The 23,444-nt window shown below is 37.0% G+C and overlaps 1 protein-coding gene across 2 annotated transcripts in view; it reads left to right on the plus strand.

Annotated features, from left to right (window-relative positions):
* Set2 (SET domain containing 2) overlaps nt 1–18,834 on the plus strand; it is a 44,620-nt gene extending 25,786 nt beyond the window's left edge. For both annotated transcript variants that reach the window (XM_067785403.1, XM_067785402.1), the window contains 6 exons: nt 7,082–14,772; nt 14,835–15,294; nt 16,920–17,017; nt 17,086–17,630; nt 17,770–17,932; nt 18,008–18,834. In XM_067785403.1, coding sequence (XP_067641504.1) covers nt 7,082–14,772; nt 14,835–15,294; nt 16,920–17,017; nt 17,086–17,630; nt 17,770–17,932; nt 18,008–18,193 — 9,143 coding nt within the window. In that variant the 3' untranslated portion in view covers nt 18,194–18,834. The remainder of the gene's footprint in view (nt 1–7,081; nt 14,773–14,834; nt 15,295–16,919; nt 17,018–17,085; nt 17,631–17,769; nt 17,933–18,007) is intronic.
* Nucleotides 18,835–23,444: the final 4,610 nt, after the last annotated feature.

The raw sequence follows: 23,444 nt of genomic DNA on the forward strand, positions 1-23,444 counted from the left end.
TTGACTTATCGGATTTCCTAGTTCGTTTAGATGGATGAATTGTTTTCTTTGAAGCCTCTTTCTCAGTTGTGTAACCTACTCGGCCGAATGATTCGATTTGCTTTTGATAAAGCTCTTTGTCTTCCCTCCACAGCCAATTTCCGGTCACTTTCGTAATATTAAAAAGAGTTTTCAAGTTTTTCTCAAATTGTTCGCTCTTTCGCTTTCTATGAGCTTCAAACGATTTTATTAACTTGCCAACCTTAGTATAAACCTGTGGCCTTGAGAGAGAAGGGAAATTAAGCTTCTGCAAGAGCTTCAACAATTCTTTTGCTATTTTTCTTACTCCATTTTCTCGACCCTTTTCTTCATCGAACAAGCCTAAAAATCTACCTACGATATGACTTTTTAAAGGCATTTTACACATAACCCCATCCAAATCTTTTTTGACTTCAGGTATCATGGGACGGCGCATTGTAGTTAATTTTAATTATTTTTTTTCATATTTCTGCTCCTGAATCCACTAATGAGTTTGGCTGTTTATTTTTGAACATGTTTTAAATCTAAAAATATAAAAAATATGATGATAAATGTATTTTAAGAATTTTGTAAAAAATGAATTTTTAAGAAATTTTCATAAAAAGGCACTACTTTAGGTGCAGAAATCTATTATTTCAGAACGTTTTTACTAAGAACTTTTTTTCTATGTTATTACAGTAAAACATATTTGTGCCTTTAAGCTGATTCGCATCGTTTTTAGTATAAAAATTGTAGACAAGGAGCTCTTTCGGTAGATTGTTATACTAGGTACTGGGTATTGCCATGCAGCCGCCTTGTAAAATAAAAAAATTGTTTGCGCGTAACGTTTTTTCACAATCTAACAAAAATTTTACCAATAATGTAATAAGTAGACAAAAGTTCATCGCATGCCACCACAGCACTTTGGAAATTCAGAAAAAGGTGCCAAAAATCATAACCCTAATATACACTATCCTACCCTTTCAGAAGAAGAGAGCAGCAGAGAGTTGTGCCGCTTCAGGCACCAACAGCACGAAGGCTCTAAAAAATGAATTATGAAAGGTTCATCAGCTTATTAAAATCGGGACGAGACTTTTGCCCCCCAAATACAGACCAAGCGTGGCGGCGAAGTATCTTACCACAAATCTGACATAAAATCTGCGTTTTTCAATTGAATGGCGATGTGTGAAAAAATTTACCAACCATGTTGTGGCACCATTCGCGATAATGGTCGGGATATTTTAGTTGTATGACCTAAAATCGTATACCTTAAAATGATATCCTCGGTCAGCACCAAAAAGAGTGGCATTATCCCAGGCTTTCTTTCATTTTAATGTCGTTTTATGAGACCCGTCAGAAACCCAGTACGGGGAATTCTAAGTTGAAAGTATTAAGCGGAAAGAAAGATTAGACGCACGGTCGTCTGTTGGCCTGTAGAATATACCCGACCACGGGAGCGCTACTTAGGAGCGATTACCGGATTGTAATTAAATACATGCGCTATATAAAGTAGCACACGCATTATTATGCTCGTCAAATGCTATTCACCCGCAGGACGATGTCCCGGTCAATCTAATGACAAATTGAAGCAGCTAGTTTCATATCTTCACAATAAGCGAAAGCTTGGTTAGATGTGTAGTATGATTCCCGATGCTATTTTTGACTTTGGACCCCTGCCCACAGTTGGCCTATAAGCATATTGAATGGAGGATAAACATATTAATAACCCTTTTCAACACAGAATTTCGCATAATTATAAATTAGTGGGACCTGCATGCTGTATGCCAACTCCCAAATACCCTCAATACTACCCTTTATCAAACCATTGCGTCGTTAAGGAATTTGTTTCTAAAGTACTTTGAACTGGCTGCAAAATAATTTCCTTATGGTTAACAAGCACATTACCTACATATATACAGCGGCGGTCACTTTAACCTTTATCCACTTCTTATTTTTATAAACAAATTACAAAATATGAGTTTCGCTACTATTTTGAATTAAGAGCTTTGCTAAAAAAAAGTGCTAGATTTAATACTATTTCAGAAAACGGCCTCTTCTGTTCTTCCCCTTTCTCTTATCATTCGCTTTGTATGTGAGTCTTCAAAATAAGCTGTCACTACATAGAACACCTGGCTTTATTACATTATGGTTTTTGCCATCCTCGTATCAGTGTTTTTAAATTTCAGATGCTTATTAATAATTTTATGAATGATGGGTTTCACTTTAGAAATTGTAATCTCGCTGTCACTGCTAAGCACATTTTTCGCAATTTCGAAAGGGGTGACTAAATCTATTAGAACATCAACTGCATCCCAGTCACTGTCCGAAATTGCAATATTTTGAGCGGTCTTGTTGTTGCAAATTGAACGATCAACAATTACTGCAACAATAGAAGATTTAAGCTCTTTAACTCTTTCCAACATAAAAAGAACTGAATTCCATCTAGTTTAACAACTTTGGATTAGTTTTTTAACTGTCTTTTCAGTTTGTATTAAATGTTTCCCGAGAGCATATGTACGTTTACTGGAATGATAGAAACTTATCACCAGTTTTAAAACCTTTTAGATAACTCCACAACATTCCAGTAGTTTCATTCTAAATTAACACTCAATTGAAGTGCATGTGCACTGCATGGATGACTAGTTATGTCAGGGCTCAAGCCCCTAACAGCATTTGCGTCCATACCATTCTCTTGATGATGGAAAAATCGGTAGTGGCTCCATAGACTTGATGTCGATTCTTTGTTTTGTAGCGTTTTTTCACAATATAAACAAATGAAACTGTTTTATTTTCACTTGTTGGTAAAATTTTAGCTTTTTATTTTTTGACGTTAATTTAATAGATTATTTTAATAATCTACAAACATATTTTGTGAATAATTTTTCGATGTTTGCTTCCGGACTTTACATTTATGAATCCGGATATCCGGATAGCCGGATTTTTTTGCTTAGCTATCCGGTTATTCGAATATCTGGTTTATCCGGATAGGTGAAATTCTGGATGCAGTTCACAGCCCTAATATACATACATGAATTTATATAATGGACAATAATAAAGTATGCATTATGACAAAAACAAAAGTTTCAAACAATTTATAGTATTTACATAAACAAACTTACATAAAACTTGTGATTGGTTTTTTTATGAATATATATTAATTATATATTTTTTCTTTTTAATCTTTGTTTATTTTTTTTTTAAACCTCATTTTTATTATTATTATTTTTTTTAAATAATACATTTTGACAAAAACAACAAAACAAAAGTAAAAAAATTAAAAATGCAAACAATGTGGAATGTCTCCATAAATGTACTTATGTTATAAATTTATTTGAAATCAAATAGAATTGAATAAAAATAGATTATAAAAATATATACCAATTATAAATTTTTTAAATTTGACACATTTTCAAAATACTTGTACTTATATTTTTATTTTTTCCTTTAAGCTTTCTTATTGTTTATATATGTTTTTATTCTTATTTATTTTAAATATCTGGCTATTTTATAAAAATTTGTTTATATATATATTTTAACTTAGCTAGAATCAGGAAGATAGCTGTTTATTTTATTACCTGTGGTGGCGAAGGTAGCTGCGATATGTAGAAGTTAACCAAAAGCGGGGATAGCACACCACCCTGTGGTACCCCTTGTTTAATTCTGCTGGGTTTAGATGTAACGTTCCTGAATTGCACAGATGCTTGCCGACCAGACAGATAATTTGCAGTCCACCTTTGGAGATTTGGAAGAAGGGACGACCCTTCTAAGTCTTGCAGTAACGTGCCGTGGTGACGGTATCAAAAGCTTTTGATAGGTCTAGCGCAACGAGTGGGACTGGACGTCTCTGGGTAAGCATTGTAGTACCCGGTGTGGTTGGATTTGCGGCCTGGCGACATGATGCGATGAAACCCGTCGGGGGGTTGCCGTCGCTTAGACCAGAACATCTAGGAAAGTGGAACCGTCCAAGACGGGAACTGCATTGGGTAGATGTCACAAGCGGCCGTATGAGTAGAGCTGCGCCGTGGGGCGCGAGCAGAAGTGTGTAATTGTGACTTGCTGAGCTGCGGAGCTGCTAGAGGGTAGTGGGGCCCTGAGGCGCAGACGAAGGGATGCCCTTGGGCGTTAACAGCAAGATGCCAAAAAAGGTTTGTAAAAGTTACGGGGACCACGGGTTTGGGGTATAGCCCTGAACATTCCGTGCGGTGTAACTATCCCTGGCAAGATTGCGACCGTCCTAAAAATATTCTATTCCTGCACACGCAGCAAAACCATTTCTCTGGACTGGGATCAGGTACTAACCCCGAATTGAGTTCGATACCATGCCGGAGCAGAAGAGATTGGCGCATTCCCGCTGTAAGCATCTGCTAGCAAGATGACAATTTGTGAGAGGGACGCAACAATATAAATTGGGTTCCACTGAAATGACAGCCCTTGGTCTGGAAAAATCCCGAGTCACTCCGGTACATAGAACCGGCTACCTTGGGATGCGCAGAATTATCTCTCGATGTAACAGCTGTGAGCCTCTCCAAATGAACCACCATTCTATTTCGTGGTTTCCCAATTGTTTGTATTCGGTAGCCAACATCACTGATCCGCTGCACAACTTTTTACGGGCCTTCCAAGCTATACTGAATTTTTGATGATACGCCTTTTCGCCGGTGGGGGTTTTTGTCGTACCTGTCTTTCATCTTACTACTAAAGGCCCTGGTTCGTTGCACTTACTCTGTTGTTTGACCAATGGACTTCTTCGACGAGCTTGACGGGTTGGCTTTGCATCATCAGTATCGATTTGACGTTTCACAACAGTAGTGCGTCCAGGATTGAAACCACCCTTGCATTATTTTTGAGAAGTCCTTCTCCTTCCTTCTTTCGGATGCGTCCAATTGGGTTTGTCAATGGCAGTGTTCTTCCCGCAGGTATATTAGGTTTTGTTTTGTTTGTACCATTCGTTCCACCAAACTTTGCCCCGTGTACTGCCATCGACTTTTGTCTTTGGCGAATGTCCTCTACCAGCACTCGCTCACTGCTGAACCCCTTTTCAAAGCCGAAGTTAAGTGGCACATCCTTGTTCTTATATCGCAAAATCCTTTGCACGCCGATCTTGATGCCATAATCAACTAACCCAGTCCCAATATGACTTCAGCAACAATCTCTGCCACAACGAATTTGTGTAGAACCGTGACCGTCCCAATTAAGACTTCATATACTACATCTCCCTGGACTTGGTTATACTCGCCAGCGACCGTACGCTATGTTGTTTTGTGTAATGTCCTTACTCCCGTATTGACCAAATCAAATAGGGTTATGGAATAAGATGCGCCCGTATCTCAGTGAACGCTCCTTCCTATCTACATATCCTCCGACGTTAAGACTGCTCCAGTTTCTTCCGATTTGTGATACAGATATAATGGGACATTCAGTAGCTGGACCAAGCGGAATTTGTGCCAACATTTCGGATATACGTGCCTGCTGTGACTTCAGTTGGAATGCCATGTATGTCTTCTGTTCTTCTGGCTGGATCTTCAACATGGACATGTTCTTGTTGTCCTCTGCTACTGTGGAATTTATTCAACAAATTTCTCTTCTGACATCAACTGCAGCGAATTTTAGTAAACTCTTGATTATTTTGCACTCTTGATAACTGCACTTCTGTTCTTGTTCGAAACGCTGAACTGTCGAATAAATAACTCATACATACATTCAGTATAGCAAATGTTCATTATATACAACTCTACTGTAGTAGTACTTCACAATTTATATTCACTTTACTTATAGCGTGTTAAAATCAAACTGATTGATTATTCCTCAGCTTGCGCTGCTTATATATTGCCTTGTTTACCTATTTCTTCAAGGATGTAGGCTTTTCATGAACAGCCTTCTCGAATAGTTCTATCGCATAGTTGGTTATTTAGCTATATACATGTATATGTGTGAGTTATTTCATCTTCGCTCTTAACTGATGATTACATGTGTGACTACATGTATGTACATATGTGAAATATTCTCTTTGCAGTTGTGGGACTGCTTGCTTTGCTCTTGTTGTGCATTTATTTACTAGTAGTATAGTGATGTATCGAAATGCTAATATTGGCTACAATATAATATTGTAACGAATTTAGGGAAATTCCGCTTATTTACAACCTCCTACTAACGTTCGTATCGCTAAACTGTTGAATAAATAACTCCAATATTCAATAAGGCAAATTGGTCTTTATTAGAGTACTTTGAAAATACTTCACAATAACACTTATACTTCGCAACTGATAGCGTGCTTAAATCAAAATGTTTGCTGCTTAATCAGCTCATTTTATACTCTCTGCTGTCTCGTTCGCATACTTCTAGAATTTACTACTTAGTTACGATCTATAAACTTACCAGCTATAAACTACAGATGCACCTTATAGCCTCTCGCATAGCCATATGCGCGTGTATATGTGAGTAATGATGATTGCATACTTTTGTGAGTATCTCAGATATATGCATGTGTTTGTGCGTATCTCTCCGCTGCCTTTATGTGCATATGTGCAGACGTAATGATTGATTTGTTTATGATCATACAAGTGACTGCTTAGTATCGGCTTAGAGATGATTGTATCCCTTAGTGTTGCTAATATTCGTCACAATATCATATATGTAAATCTTTAGAGTACACTGTAGAAATAGTTCGATTGGACCAATTTTTTTAGCAATTCCAACGATTACGATCCGATGCAAATTACGCTCAGGTTTGCTATAATCCGAAAGCCATGTTTTTACGTGGCAATTCGTACGATCACCGATGTTCTTCATTTATGTTTTGCAAAAACTAAGAAAACTTCTGTGATAACAGATCTAAGTACGGAGAACAGGACGCTAGAAATAATTACTTTTTGACCAAAGTCGACCAAGTCGATGTTATCGTATTGATTCCAAAAAAAAAATAAACTTTATTTATTCAACTTAAAGCCAAACAAATAATTAATAATTATTCAGAGTATGAAAAATTTATATTATAAGCTCTCTAAATTGTTCTTGATATTATAAGCTCTAATATAAAAATGTTGCCTATCTCATAAATATTCAAACCATTTAAAATTTTTAAAAGCTGCAACAACCAAGCGCAAAAGCGTTTCGAACACATCATTTTCAACACCAACATTAGTGGCTGATACGAAGGACAACACCGTCATCGAAATGGCGGCACAAAAACGTCGTGGTCGTTCGCTTAAAAGTAAAGTTACAACGACACCAGTCACCACTGCAACCAAGTCAAATCAGAAGTCCAAAACAGAAATTAAAAACGATGATGACAAAAAAGGTCACAACGCCACAGAAGATACAACTATTAAGGCAACATCAACAAATACTGCCCGAAATTGGAAAGAATACAAAGCTAATTTAGCTAAATCTAACGAATCATTAGAAAGTAATGCGCAAAAACGTTTATTAACCAAAAATACCACCCCAAAGCAGAATGATGATGTTATTTTGGAAGTATCATCCACCTCATCCGCTTCGGAACTTGAATTTACAGCAAAACAAACTACAAATGACATAAATGATGCGCAGCAAAGAAATTACGGATCTGTATGTATTTGGCAAAAAAGTTCAACTGCTGAAGATGAAAAGGCTGCTACGGAGCCAGAATTTACTGTTGGCGCCGTTGAAGAGGTAACTACGGAAAATAGCGAAATGCTAAAGGAGTCTAAAGGACAAACAGAAATAGAAGATAACATAAGCAAACCACAAAACATTTTTCTTTCAACAACAACAGCAACAACAACAGAGAGTACAATCAACACTGCAGTTGTGGTGGATCTAAATATCGCGGAACATAAAGAAATTGTTAGCAATTCAGCAGCATCAACACCGCCAAGAGCATCCTCGTTTAGCCGCAAATCGAGCGGCTCAGAATCAGAAAGTGGCTCAGACCGTAGTAATAAAAGTTATAAGAAAGGTGATAAATTACGTATTTCCTTAAAACGCTTCCCAATACTGGAACATCATGCGAACATTTCAACAATATCAATGTCATCACCATCTGGGAGCAGAGGCAGCAGTGATATTGTTGCAGATGGTGATAGTGATAGTAGCAGTCCTACCAGCAGCAACAACAATGACGATAATAACGTTAGCAACAATGAAAAAGAAACAAATAAAGTTTTACGTACCAGACGTTCACATCGTTTACCGTTAAGAAATACTACAGAGCAATCAACAACAGGGAACAAAAGCCAAACAAAAACCAAACAAAATTTAAAACCTACAACAATTACAACACAAGAAGCCCAAGAGAAAGAAGTAAATGATAATGCACTGCCAGTTGATTTGAATGCTACGAAGACTGCCGTTAAAACAGACAATAACAGCGAGTTATCTAAGACAACAAAAGAAGAAGAAAAAGCTGGAGCTGAAGAAAAAATAGTAAATCCTGAAAAAAATTTACACGAATCAAGTGAAATGTTGATAGCTAGAACGCAAGTTGAGAAGATTGCAGAAACATATAAAAAACAGATTAAAGACTCTACAAAAAAAGAGTTCACTGCAAAAGGGGAAAACGAGAAAACACTAAAACCCACTAAAGATTCTATACTCGAAATTTCTAAAGCACACGCAACTAAAGTTGATAACAAAGATGAGGCGAACACAATCATGCAATTATTGGATGAACAAACTGCTACAGGATCGCAGGTATCCCACAAAAGAGAACGTCGCATTACATTGCCATTGAAGAAACAAGTAAGCAAATTCAAAATGTATGAAGAAGCAGTACAGGATGTAGCTGCTAATGTGGAAACAAGCACTTTGTTGGATATATTGAATACAGTTAAACAAAATTATTTAACAACAAGTACAGCAACAAAAAAGGTGGAAGAACTTGAGGCAATTGATGAAGTAAGTGAGCCTTTACATAAGGAAGCTGAAACAAATATACGAATGAGCACATCAGCTACCAACCAAACCACTGAAATTAATGCGGCAAAACAGGCCACTAAAAAACCATTGGCCAGCTGTGACACGTTGTCAACAGCATCAGGAGAGCTTGAGCATACCAACACAAAAATGGACGATGTACAAGGGATAATGCCAGATGTTGCATTAGAAATTGAAATAGATTATGAAGATGACAATAAATTAGATAAAATTTCGACTGAAACACAAATTGTGGCAGCAGAACATAGAATTTCAGAAATAATAGCAAATGTTGAGTCTCAAAACTTGCAAGCCTCTCAGCCAGTGATACAAGAAGATAAAGACCAAGAAAAAATACAATCATCATCATCAGCAGCATCTAATACAATAGAAACGACATCCACCGCAAGTACAACTGCTCAAGCGAATATAACACACGACTTTTCAGTTGCGTCACCGACGAAAGCAGAAAGTCCTACAAATTTGGATGAACAATCTATTTGTAGCGATCTGTCATCCGATAAAACTTACGATGAGAGTAGTTCAGAAGGCATGATAAACACAAAGTCTACACGCAAAGGTGGTAATAAGAAGACGCCATCGCCTACACCGTCAACAGACAGTCTCAGAGCTACAAAGAAGCCAATGCGACGTTATGAAAGACGTTCACAACGTGGTACAGCATCAGCACATAAAACCTTAGAAGAAACATTTGCTGAAATCGCGGCTGAAAGTTCCAAGGCAGTTTTGGAATTGAAAGCAAAGCGTGTGGAAGAGCCAAACGAAGGCGATGAAACCGCGAAAGATAGTGTGCTTTCAAATGTTAGGTTAGCAGAGAATACTTGTAAAAAATCAGATGAGATTACTGCTGTGAGTACTTTGGTGGTAGAAGCAAGTGAGCTTAAGAAAATGGAAGAAGTAACTACACAGACTACGATAGATGAAGATAACAAAATAAAAGCTGCAAGTGTCACAAACACGACAGTCGTTGAAGAAAACAAAACCGGGAAAGAAACTGGGACAGCTGAAATGGTTTCAACAACAGACACAAGCACGGATGAAATACTCAACGCTAAAATGGATTTGAACTTAACGAAGGGTTTACATGAAGATGTAGAAAGTAATTCTAATCATTCATCACCATCACGTCGCACACGTAGAACTAAAAACAAGAAGTCACCCGCTTCGAGTCCAACTACTGTAACAGTTAGTCAAAATGCGAAAACTCAGGATGTCGCGAAGGTGATTGAAATAGAAAATGAGAATGTCGCCGCAATAAATGTTATGCCATCTGAAGTTGATGCTACCGAATTTGACTTGCAGGTTTCACAGGAAGTTGCTGGTGTCGAAGAAGTTAAAGCTAGAATTACACGTATAAGGTCAGAACATACAACAAACCCAGTACAGATTGTAGAGCGTACTGAGAAAATATCGGCAGAAATACCGACAATGAGTGCAACTGAACCTAAGTCCACCTTATCCCAGGTTATCATCACAGATGATGGTAAATCCAGTATGGATGCTGCTGCGGGTTCAAGCCAACAACAAATCAAGACCCCTAAGGAAACAGAAAGTGATGTACAATTAAATGAAGTAATATCAGTAGAGGTTCAGCAGCAGCAAGTTAGTGTGGAAAATAAAATAACTGTACAGAGTCCAACTGTTTCTGAATGCGCCATCGCTGCCGTCGCGAATGAAAAAACTCAAAATCAAAGTTTGAGTCCATCGCCAGGAAAGTCTCGAAAACCTAAAAAAAGCACGAGTCCAAAACTTAAAAAAACCACTAAAACTGAGTCAGAAGAAAAGGGGAAAAAAGATATTCAGCAAGCTAAGCTGGAAATGGGGACAAAGGAAAATGAAACGGATAAAGCGTCTGACCAAGTTGATGATGGTAGAAACAAAACACTTAGTTCAACGGTTAAGCAATCGGAGGTAGGGACACAAAAATGTGAAATGGGTGTGAAACCAGAAGCTTTTAAGTCACAAACATATAGTACGGATGAGAATATAGCTTCGGAAAGGCATGAAACTCTACAAACCCCAACAGATAATGTATTGGAAAATATCGAAATAAATGTTGAGGCAGGAGCTGCAATTAAAAAAATTGAGACGCTACCCGTTACTGAAAGAAAAGTTGAAAAAACAGCATCAAAAAATGTGCATGAAAAATCGCAAGAGCAACAGCAACCAATCGATAATCCGGCGAAAAAGGTAAAAAAACGTAAAAGTACAAAAGCAACCAACGATGATACACCAGCCACAGCAGAAACTATACCTCAATTACAGTCTGTAACCACAAAACCTGTAGAAGAGGGCGATCAAACTGTTGAAACGAAAGCCAAAAATGCCGAAAAAGAGGACACGCCAGGTAAGGTGCGTAAATCCCGTAAAGGCAAGCACTCTCCTGATTTAAATCAAGATAATGTTGTCAGCGTTACCGGCGCTGAAATTGAAATACCCGCTGAGTCAACGCAGCCAGTGCAGTATACAACCGAAGCGGAAGTTGAAGCAAATGATGTGCTGGCAAAAGCACCGCCTAAAAAACGTCTACTCAAACTGCAATTACTATATGAAGAGAAAGCTACTAGTGCCGCCAACGCCACCAACATTGTAGAACTACCAACTACATCGTCCAAGTCCAGCAGCGCTACGGTATTTGACGGAAATAAAACGAAAGAGAAAAAGACAAAAAAAGATCCGAAAACCACCGCTGATGAACAAGCAACGAAACGCTCAAGCTTTGATAATCAAACTGAACCCTTATTCGATGAGGAAAGCCGTTCAGCTAACTCTACACCCGTTTCCAAACGTTTCAAGCAACAAAAGACACACGAAAAGACACCAGAAGAAAAAACAAAAGCAGGTTCTAAAAGAAAATCCAAATGGGATCAACAGCCCGCTGCCAACAGCGCCGAGAAAGATAATAAATCTATCTCTCCAACAATGAAATCTTCTTCTGTGAAAAACGTAGAGAAGAAAAAGTTATTTCTACAAGAAGAACCAACCCAAGACCACCAAGACCAGGCTAAGAGAATGGAAGAAAAGAGCGCCAAAAAGAAGCGGCAAAAGAAATTGAAAGAAGCATTTGAAGCGGCGTTAAATGATGCTTTAGGTAAACAGCAAATTCAAATTGAAACGAGTAAAGAAAGTTATAGCGTTGAAGAAACAACAAAAGTACAGGATCAAGAGGAAAGAGTAGTGAGAGAAATTGAAAATGTAGGAGTGGCAACAACTACTGAGACTAAGATTGCTGAGGATAAGGAAATTACGACTGAGGAAAGCCAAATTAAGAAACTAACTGAAACATCGACTATGATTGAACCAGAAGAAGAAGATCCAGATCCATTAAAAGATATAGAGAAATTCATTGAAGATGGTGTAAATTTATTAAAACGTGGTTATAAAATGGAAGATGATAGTGTCGATGAAGTAATATGTACAAAAACATTACTTCAAAAAGATGATTACAAAAAAGAGGAAGAGGAAACCCAAAAGAATATTAAAAAATTAAATGTAGAAGAAAGTGAAACAGAGATAAACGCTGCTCTAATACTTAGAGAGGGTATGATAACACCAAATGAAAGCATAAATAGCGGCGATGGTGGTGATTTACACTCGGCTGAAAAATCATTTGATGACTCTACCTCGAGCACCAATGAGCACACGCCGCCGCGTAATTTGTATTATGAAACGCCTGCAGATACACCAGTGGCAACACCAACATCAACACCACCACCTAAAAGTCCCACAAATGATTCATCGATTGAAGAGATTTCCGGTGTACGACGTTCTCATCGCATCAAATTAATAACAAAAACTCCAAAAGCGCTTGTCGGACGTGGTTTGGTACGTGAGAAAGAACGTTTTTCGATTAAGGATGATGTTGAAATGAAAACTCATTACAGTCTCGATGACCATCTTACAGATTTGGCACAAGTCGAAGCTAAAAATGCCAAATTCCTGAAGGAAATGGAAGAACGTTTGAGTAATTTTCAAGTTATTAAAGAAAATGAATATAAATGTGAACGTGTGATTAGTAGAGAGGCGCGTAAAATGTTATGCGATTGCTTTCTCACCACAGAGGAGGAGGAGCGTGGTGAATTGGGTTGTGGTGAAGATTGTTTAAATCGTTTGCTCATGATTGAATGTGGTCCTGATTGTAATGTTAAATATCGTTGTACAAATAAACGTTTTCAAAAAACACTCTGTTCACCATGTCGTGTCTTTCGCACTGAAAAGAAAGGTTTCGGCATAATGGCTGACATAGAAATATTACCAGGTGAATTTATTATGGAATATGTGGGTGAAGTGATTAATGGTGATGAGTTTGAGCAACGTCGTACAGCATATTCATTGGATAAGAATCGTCATTATTATTTTATGGCATTACGTAGTGATGCTGTAATTGATGCTACCATCAAAGGTAATATATCACGTTTTATAAATCATTCATGCGATCCAAATGCGGAAACACAAAAGTGGACGGTTAATGGTGAGTTGCGCATTGGTTTCTTTAGTCGTAAATCGATTATGCCCGGCGAAGAGATTACTTTTGATTATCAATATCAACGTTATGGTAGAGAGGCACAACGTTGTTATTGTGAAGCGCCCAATTGTCTTGGTTGGATTGGCGAAGAACCCAATTCCGATGAGGGTGAACAGGTGGACGAGGACAGCGATGCGCTTGCGGATGTGAGTGAAGAGGATGAAAGTGATGATAGCATTGCGGATGCTGAAGAAGCCCAAAAGAATTTGGAAATTGAAGCAAGCGCCAGCAAAACAAGCGCAGAATATGGCAAAATTAAGTTGGATGAGAAAGCGGATAGCAGCACTCTGAAAGATAAAAAGAAAAAAGATGATGCTGATGATGATACAAAGGCAAAGTTGAAAAAGCTTGCTGCTGCAGCAAAATCTGCTGACAAAGCTAGTCGTAAGAAGAGTAAAATCAAAGAAAAGAAAGCAAAGCGCCTGCGCAGAAGCGGCACAGAATCAAAGAACGCACGCTTCTTGGAAGATCCTGATATTGAAGACGAAGTTAAATTCTTAAGTCGTGGTGGACTACGCAATCAATCGGATACTTTGCGCTTTTCACGTTTAGTTGTGCGTGCTAAACTGCCGCAAACACGTTTGAATCTCTTAAAGATTTTGCGTAATGCGGAGCTACCGTGTCGACGACTATTCTTGGATTATCATGGTTTGCGTCTCCTACATGGTTGGATGATAGAAGATGGTGGTGATATGACAATACGTTTGGCACTCTTAGAAGCTCTTGAAAGTTTACCCATTGCAAATAAGACTGTACTCACCGATAGTAAAGTTTATCAGAGCGTCAGAAATTGGGGTGGTAGTGCATTAACAATAATCGCAGGCACAATCACTGGCGGTAGTGCTTCGTCGCCTAGCGATGAATCTTCGAAGGAAAGCACGAGCAGCAATTCAATGCAACAAGATACTGGTGGAGGAGTGGGTGGTGGCTTTGCGCAGCAGGAAGTACCTTCAGAGCTGCAAAAGCTAGCATTGAAATTAACTACAACATGGAATAGTTTACCCGAAATCTTTCGCATACCCAAACGTGAACGTATCGAACAAATGAAAGAGCATGAACGTGAAGCGGATCGTCAGTATGCGGCAGCTTCTGTCGATAGTAATCGTTCGTCTTATATGAGCGATCGTTATCAGCGTGATCGTTTTGGGCGTGGTCCAACCAATTCGCGCTATTCCAAACCCAGTTTTAGCAAAGAGAATCGTAGTAGTAATATAGCAGTTTTGGGTTCAATAGCTACTAATGATCCGCGCAGACGTGCGCCACAAGAAAATAATACAAATAGTGAGAATATGAAACATTTGTCGAAAGAACAGCGACGTGAAATGTTTGCAGCTAAGGTACGTACAAAAATTTTAAATTCTATAAGCATGAAAAATTATTATTTTTTCTTTCCCAATAGGTGGCACGTGATGAGGCCGAAAAACGTTTGGCTGAGGAGCGTCGAGAGTTTGAAACGAAATGCCGCTTTTTTGGTTTGGATCCTAAAAAGACACATCCGCAGGATGTACCTTTCTGTGTAGATCCATCAACTGGTCAATGGTTTTCTGTGGCCCGACAACCAATACCAACGCCACCATGTTATGCTCACATACAAGTACAGCCCAAACCGAAATCTTTAGATCCAGCTGATTATAAGTTACCTGCTGTGGTTGCAACTTTGCCGCCGCAATGGAAATTTGCTATAACAACATTAGGACAAATTTATTATTATCATCAGAAACAACGAGTGCCTCAATGGCATCCGCCGACGCCGGAACAATTACGTGCTGCTGCAGAGGAGGCCGATAGTACGGACAGTGAGTCGTGTGAGGAGGCTAAGGTTATAAATGAGAGTAGCGAGGATGACGAAATTCTAATAGGTATGTACAAGTACATACATATATATGTATATGAAATAGTAGTGCAATATAATAGCAGAAGGTTGCACTATCGAATCGATTTTTAGAGCAGAGGCATTATTGTTTGTGACTTAATTAAGCCAGAAAGGGTGTGAAAAACATATAGCCATTAGTCTGGATAGATATACTGGCTAAATGTTTTTGGAGAAGGGGGTCCACGGCCACTGGAAACAATAACTTCTTAATTATTCTTGTATCCTTTTCAATAATATTGACTATAGGAAGCTAATGACGTTGAATTTAGTATCGATATAACACTCAACCAATAATATGTGGTATCTGAGTCATATAGATCGAGATCTAGGCTATTGAGGAAAATTTAGTACTGACACTCTCACCATCCCACGGAATTCTTTTGGGACACTTACTTTGGAAGTATCTATTTTTTTCTAATTTTAGTTTCGGAGCTGTGTCGTAATAAATTCGGGCTTACACCTTGATAATCTTGGGATTTCTTTCCGTATTATTTTGAACTTATTTCTTTTTGGGATCATTATCGTTTTAGAACCATTTCGGCACTATTTTACCATTCCAGGCTGATTCCAAAACTTTAGGAATTGTGTTCAGGATCATTCAAAATTGGTTTCCGGATTATTTCGAACTTATTTTTGGGATTGTTTTCATTATCGATTCGAGACTATTTTGAAACTATCACCGGATCATTTGGGGTCTGTTTCCGGAATTTAACATGACAGGCTGATTCTGGAATTGTTTTTAGATAATTTCGACATTGTTTCCGGAAAATTTTAGGGATTGTTTCCCAGATCGATTCGCGGCGATTTTTAAGCTGTCTTTTTGAGATGAATTAGGGACTATTTCGGAACTATTATTTCGAGATTTTTCTATGCACCATATGTTGTGGTTGTGTTAACAGTGCGTCGCCCAATTCAATGGGTGAGACCGCTCAAAAATTGTCATCAAAGTCCTCTAACGGGAGTCCAAGGAAATTATCAGTTTCAACAGGGGTGGACCATAGGGAAGTTGGTGTTAGAGACGACGTAGGTTCCACGTTACAATTGAAAAGAGATTGGTGTCATGTGGGGACACATCGTATGCAAAACATACATTACGTATGTCGGGATTGATACTGGAGATGTAAGAGTTTAACCTGTTACAGTATCCAGAACGAAGCCAGGGTGACTCCTGTCACACGATTTCGAGACTATTAAGGGATCGTTTGAGGGATCAATACGGCAATGTTTTTTGGAAACTTTCAGTCCTGTATATGGTTAGTTTTGAGATTGTTTGCAGAATAAATTTGGTATTGTACGCGAACTATTTCTAGATTGGTTACGTATTGTAACGGAGTTTAGGAATTCTTTATTATTATTTATATAGTACATCGGGAAAATCTCGGGATTATTTTAACGTGCATACCGCGATTATTGCAAAATCATTTCGAGACTAATTTAGATATGTCTCTAGATAAATCTTCGGGGAATTGGGTATTGTTTTGTTTTGTCTTGGTTTTTTTTTAGTAAACAGCAATTCTTCTCCCCACTTCAATTTACGATATTGCTATTTTGTTGCACTTCGTATAAACCAGAAACACAATTCTTCCATTAATTATTTTAAATTCTTCAAAGGCATGGATGAAGCAAAACTGATGGCCTTCATCGATAAAAGAATCGAACATCGTAGAAATAAACGTTACAATCGTTTGGTCGATACACGTCCCATTAGCGTAAGTACCCACGAAAGAATTACGATAGAACAAAAACCAAATTTTTTCAAACATATTAATCCTAACAGCCACGTAAAGAAGAAGATCGTATTTACAATCAAATGGAAATGCGTAAATATAAAGAAAATAAAGAAAAAATACGCAAACGTAAGGAAGATATAAGACGCAAGCGTGCTGAGGCACACAAAACTGCTGTCGGTAGCGTGATTAATCCGAATAGTGGAAATGTTGAAAATCTTAATACCGATGCAATTATTACAAAAATTAAAACTGAGATTGATTCTGATGAACCCGATGATGCAATACCAATACAAGACTATTTGTTATCATCCGATGAAGAAGAAATAATGAAGGCTGAATGCAATAATAGTCCACTTTTGGATAAAATAGTACAAGGTGATAAGATTGTAGATGAACTAGATGCACTTACAACGAAACGTGCGTTAAAGCGACCATTACCACCGCATCGTGACCTCAGTTCACTTACCGTACAAAGTGGTAGCGGGGGTAGTAATAGTAGCAGCAGTGCTGCTGCTGGTTCAGTTAGTGGTGGTGTTGGTAGTGGTGGTGGTAGTGAGCATAAACGACGCAAGTCAGATAAGAAGGATAGAAGGTTTGTACTTAAAATATGTAGTAGATCATTGGCTGATGATCCTATCATTTCCTTTATAAAATGTTTTCGAACTTGCAATCGATATAGTATTTAGGCATCATTATAATACATTTTTTTTATTTCTTATCTACTTTATTAGCAAAAAGAGCAAAGATTCCGATTCCAAGTATCGTCGTAACAAAGAAAAATTTCGTTGTGAAATTGCTGGGATTATTGTGCAACATTTGAAACCATATCGTAAAGACTCTTGTGCTTTGGGCCGTATACAGAGCGATGAAGATTTTAATCATTTAGCAAGAAAGGTTTGTATTTTTTCAAAATCTAACAAAATTGTGTTAAACGTTTTTCTTAAATTCAAATAATTTTACATTCTACAGCTAACACACTTTGTAATGGTTAAAGAGTTGAAATATTGTGAAGCTGTTGGTCAAACGCTTGTCGTAACTGAATCTGTTAAGAACAAATCACGCGAGTTCATTAAGAAGTATATGGCAAAATATGGCGGTTCGTATGTCAAGCCGGTTAACGATCCGGAATTTAAGGATATACCGTTTACTATTTAAATATTTGCATAGTTCTTTTAAGTTTTCATCATCATAAACTATTAAGCGTTTCATAAATATTTATTAATTTAATTAATTGCAACAAATGGTGGAGAATTTTTCAAAAATCAACTGTTGGAACGGAGAGCGCTTGAACAGTAAGCCAAAACTATTTAAAGCTTAAGGGTGTTTCTGATCGATCGCTAAATAAAAAATTCAAACAGAAATATATATTCTTCAAATATGTGAACTTTGAAAAAGTTTCGATTCATTTCCACACAAGTTCTTTACGAAAATTCACACTGCATCCACAAATATGTTTGAACAATGCATAAATTCAATTTCTATAATATGCATATATTTTCAATATTTTAACTAACCTAATGGGTACTTCCGAAATATTAAAAATTTTTTAAATAATTTTAATACATAGTATTTTTCCTATAATTTTAAGTATGTGTTCCCATTTTACAGTTTTAACTGAGATGCATTTTTTTAAAGAATACAGGCTTACTAGATTTTATGTTCTGCTTACTTAGTTGCATTCAATGGGCTGAACATAGAAAAGATGCACATAATTATGTAAAAGTTGCTGTAGAAAACCACAAATGCAATTGTGTAAAAGAGTTAATAAAATTGAATTACTGAATAAAGATGTAAAATATTTGTTTCTTTGTTGAGTGTAAAACTTAGATTAGCCGGTTTTTATTATTTTTTTTTATTTCTAAATTTATATTTTGTATGGATACTATTATAAAAAGGGGAGTGTAGCCGACGGCAATAATGAACAACAGTGGAAAGAAAATAATCAGAAAAGTTATTAGCGATTAGGAAAGGTGGAAATTTCTTTCTATTTGAATTTTCGCGTATGCTTCGTTCAAGGAGTCCGCAACGGGACTTATTTGAAAGATTCTGTCAGCGTCAGGGTGGCTCCTTTGAAGACATTTGCTATTGTCGTTGAAATGAAGATTTTGCCATATCTTTTAAAATTTGTTACAAGGTATAACCTGTGGAATTAGAGTTGTGCCTAGGATGGAACTCCAATGGTTGGTTACCCTGGGTAGCTGGACAAGTGACATACGATATACGCCACCAATAAACTGTCGGATTTCTATCTCAGATACTCTAAAATTATTGTTTAGATCTTTCTGTGCCAAATAGAGGGTTGTCTCATACGAAATTTTTTTATAAGTTCTGGTCGAAATAAATAAAGAAAGAACTGAATGGGAGTCTCAAGCTCCAAGATATCAGATGTCAATGAATCGTTTCCAGTAAACGACAGCTGCTCTGAGCTCAGCTCTAAACTAATTTTCTTCCAAAGTAACGGTAGCTTTTCAGTTTTTTGTCGCTTTGATGGAGGAGCTGAAGTACTTGTGATCTCTGACCGAAATGGGGCGACCTCTACGAATTCTTCATGAATGAAGTTCCGGTCGTCATCGTTCACGTACTCTACTAATTCATCCACATCAAATTCGCCTTCAAAAGTGTCTTCATTGAGCTCTCCGAAATCCGAGATCAAATCTGGGGCGAAATCAGGGTCAGCCAAACTATCATCATCAAAGTCGAGGCCATCTTCACTTGCGTAATCATCATGTAGGGCGCAGGCGATCTCGTTGTCAATGAGAGATCGTAGTCGACGAGACATCCTAAAAAAAAAAGTAACGCAGTCACGGTTTTCATGCAAGATATTTCCTCTTTTCACATAATCTAGCCTACAAGGCACAAACACTAAACACCACCCACTGACAAAATACTGAGGATATATCTAGAACAAATAGTATCACAATAAACTCTGAACTCTAACCTTATATATTTTTACAAAAAATATCCACAATATCCTCAAAAACTATTTTTTTTGATATTATTTATATTTAGCACTTGCACAGTGTACGAAATTTTCCACTTCACTGACAATATCACTTACTTTGAAAAGGCTAACGGTACTTTATGAGCAAACACATGTTTCGTGGAAAGAATGAAACTGTAGTCTACGTTTCTACAATGCTTGACAAAACGAAAAAATAATTGCTGCGTGAATTTACGAAGGTTAAATGGTATGTTGCCTGTGGTCTACAGTACGTTACAGAGGGTTAAAGAAACAGGATTCGCCACGGGTAGTTAAGGTTGACAATTGGGTTGGAGACAGTGTTGGCAGAATTTTTTAAGAAAAAAGGCTATATTGACAAAAATAAAAAGCTAAAAAAGGCTAAATAAAAATTTGGTTCAGGGTGTGACTGCCAATATGCGTCCAAAAATACCGAGAGTGGTGTCAAAAGACGCGTATAGACCTCGACCACAATAATCCGAAGGCGGAAAATAAAAATTTTAACTCGTTCAAAAGAAAGAAAAACCGAAAAATTACCCCGGGGCCCTCCGAAATGGGGGGTGGGATCCATAGTATTTTTGCGCAGAACACCTTTCTGCGTTGGCGGCTTTCGCTTATAAAAAATACCCTGGCCGGTTCACAAATGGGGTGGAATCAAAATTAAATGCGTGCAAAATTCCTTTGTACACAATTTTTTTCAGTGCAGAACAACATTACAATAACAATCACATGAAAATTGCCAACTTCAACTGCAAATATCTCCGGACAGAGATACAATTTTCCTTTTCCGGATTATTTCTTATTATTTTTCGGATTGTTGTCAAAGTCAATTTTCGTCTTTTGACACCTCTCTCGACATTTTTGGACGCGTCGACCCCTGTTCTAGACTATTACCAAACATTTTTAAGGCTAAGAAAAAAAGCTAAAAGTTTAGGACAACTTTCTATGCGTTTTAATCATTTTTTACATAAAAGAAATAACAATAAAAATTTTAAATTAATTTTAACCCCAATTTCAAAGGGTTTATATTATACTCTTTTGCCAATTTCCATGGCTCAATTATATGGTTGGCTCATCTCATCAGCTGATTTTATTTATTTCATTGCATGGTCGATGGGATTGTCAAAAGGAGATGGCAAACTCAAAATGAAACTAACACATTGGCAACATTTTCTTACACATACAAAAACTGCTAAGTTTTGTGTTTCCATTCCATACCATTGGCACCAACCCCAATACACAGATTTTGACAATTTGAACAGACATATTTTGTTATTGTACAGATGAACCAACCATATACTTGAACCATGGCCAATTTCATAAAAAATAGTTAGCAGATGCTATCTGTGTTTTAAGTTAAAAGGGATACATGATAAACAAAACCCCACTATAGTCTAGAAGTTTTCGTAATTTGTTTGAGGTAAATGGGTTTTTATTTGCAAAATAAGAACGCCGATAAAACTATTTTCCATAAGAAAATCTACTTTTTGTACTTTTAAAGAACCCATGAAAGATGTAAACTCTACATTCCACACTGTCTGATAACCTTTTTTGTTTAAGTTTTTGGTATGTGTTTTACACCGGCTCCCAACGATATCTGGCAAATGAATTTTTGGAGGGAATATTTTCATGACTTTCTGGGCTGGCCGAACCACTGCCGATGAGTGACCCCCGGTTAAATAAAATTTTGAAATATGTTATTATGAATATGAATAAAGAAATTTGAAGTCAAATGCTGGCTTATTATAAATCCAAGGTTATACTATGGTACACCAATGCTTATTCAACCTCGTTATTATAACAGATTATGTAAGCCTGATTTTGGTTGGGCTATATAAAAGCTTTATATAAAACGTCCTAATATAGGAATTAGTTTCTTTTAATAACGTCTTGTGTAAGTAAGCCTTACTTTTGTTGGTCCATAAGCCTTGTAATAAAGTTGTTATATTCTACCTTATGGCTTATAATAATTTATTAGAATACACGTAACGCAGTAACGATTCTTTATTAATAAAATAATAATAATCAGTTCACGACAAAGGCGTAATACATATTTAATGAAATAGGAAAATCAAACTGAAAAATATGATAAATATTTTTTTCTTTAAACAACTAAAATTACAAAGATTGTCATGATTTACATACATTTGAATATTCAATGATTGCTATGATTAAATGTATTTCAATACACCTTCTCAATCTTGTAATCCTAGTTTAGAGCATAATGTGTTAAATCTATTTGCATCCAATGCCTTAGTACATATATCAGCCAGCTGGGTTTCTGTATTGATTGATGTTAATTTTTTCATGCCCTTTGAAACGTTGTCTCTGATAAAATGGTGTTTGATATCAATGTGCTTTGTTCTTTTTAATTCATAAGTATTAGCCATATCAATACAACCATTGTTATCCTCAAATATTTCAATTGGTTCCTCGCTAATTTGTTTAAGGTCCTTAAGTATTCCACGTAACCAAACTGCTTGTGTTACTGTTGCACTTAAAGCTACATAATCTGACTCACTAGATGATAATGCAACAGTAGTTTGCTTTTTGCTGGACCATGCAACAGTTCATCCATAAACTTGAAAAATTAATCCGCTCACTGATTTTCGATCCGTTGCATCACTTGCCCAATCTGCATCAGCAAATCCAACAAGAGCATTGTTTGATGTTTCTTTAAACACCAACTTCTTTTGCTTAGAACCTTTCAGATATCTTAATTTCATTTTTAAACATTGCCAATGATCATTACCAGGATTTTGTTGATATTGTAACGAATTTACTTGCAAATCCTCTTATTTGCAATCCTCTGCTAAGTTCGAATCACTAAACTGTTGAATAAATAACTCCAATATTGAATGATGGACAAATGGCCTTTATTAAGTACTTCACAATAACACTTATACTTTGCTACTCGCTGGCTTAATAACCAAACTGATTAATAACTCAAATGAAACTCTACTATTGGCCGCCAGATCGCGGGCTTAATCAAACTGATTGATAGCTCAACTCAAACTGAATTACTTCTTACTCGCTTGCCCCGCTTTTATAGTTTACGCTGCATACTTCTAGGCTCTTCGATTTCCAGAACTTACTAGTTGTTTCGGCTACAAAATCGCCAGCCACAACTACGTGCACAAATTATTGCTCTCTCTTGTAACAACTCAGATAAGATATATGCATGTGTTTGTGCATTGCCGCTCCGCTGCTCGTATACGTACATATGTGTAGACGCAATTATTTATTCGTTTATGTAGATACATAAAGATTGAATTATTGATGTGAATGTTTGTAGTTTACAGTCTCTCGCGCGCACATAGGCATATAAGTAAATGCGTCTGTGTGTGACATCTCTCTGGCTGCCTTATATATGTGTATACTTGATTTAATTATTAACGTAAATACTGCTTGGCATGGCCTTAGCATCGCCTTAGTCATGGGATAATT

The sequence above is a fragment of the Eurosta solidaginis genome, chromosome 4, assembly GCF_040869045.1.
Source record: "Eurosta solidaginis isolate ZX-2024a chromosome 4, ASM4086904v1, whole genome shotgun sequence".
Taxonomy (NCBI): domain Eukaryota; kingdom Metazoa; phylum Arthropoda; class Insecta; order Diptera; family Tephritidae; genus Eurosta; species Eurosta solidaginis.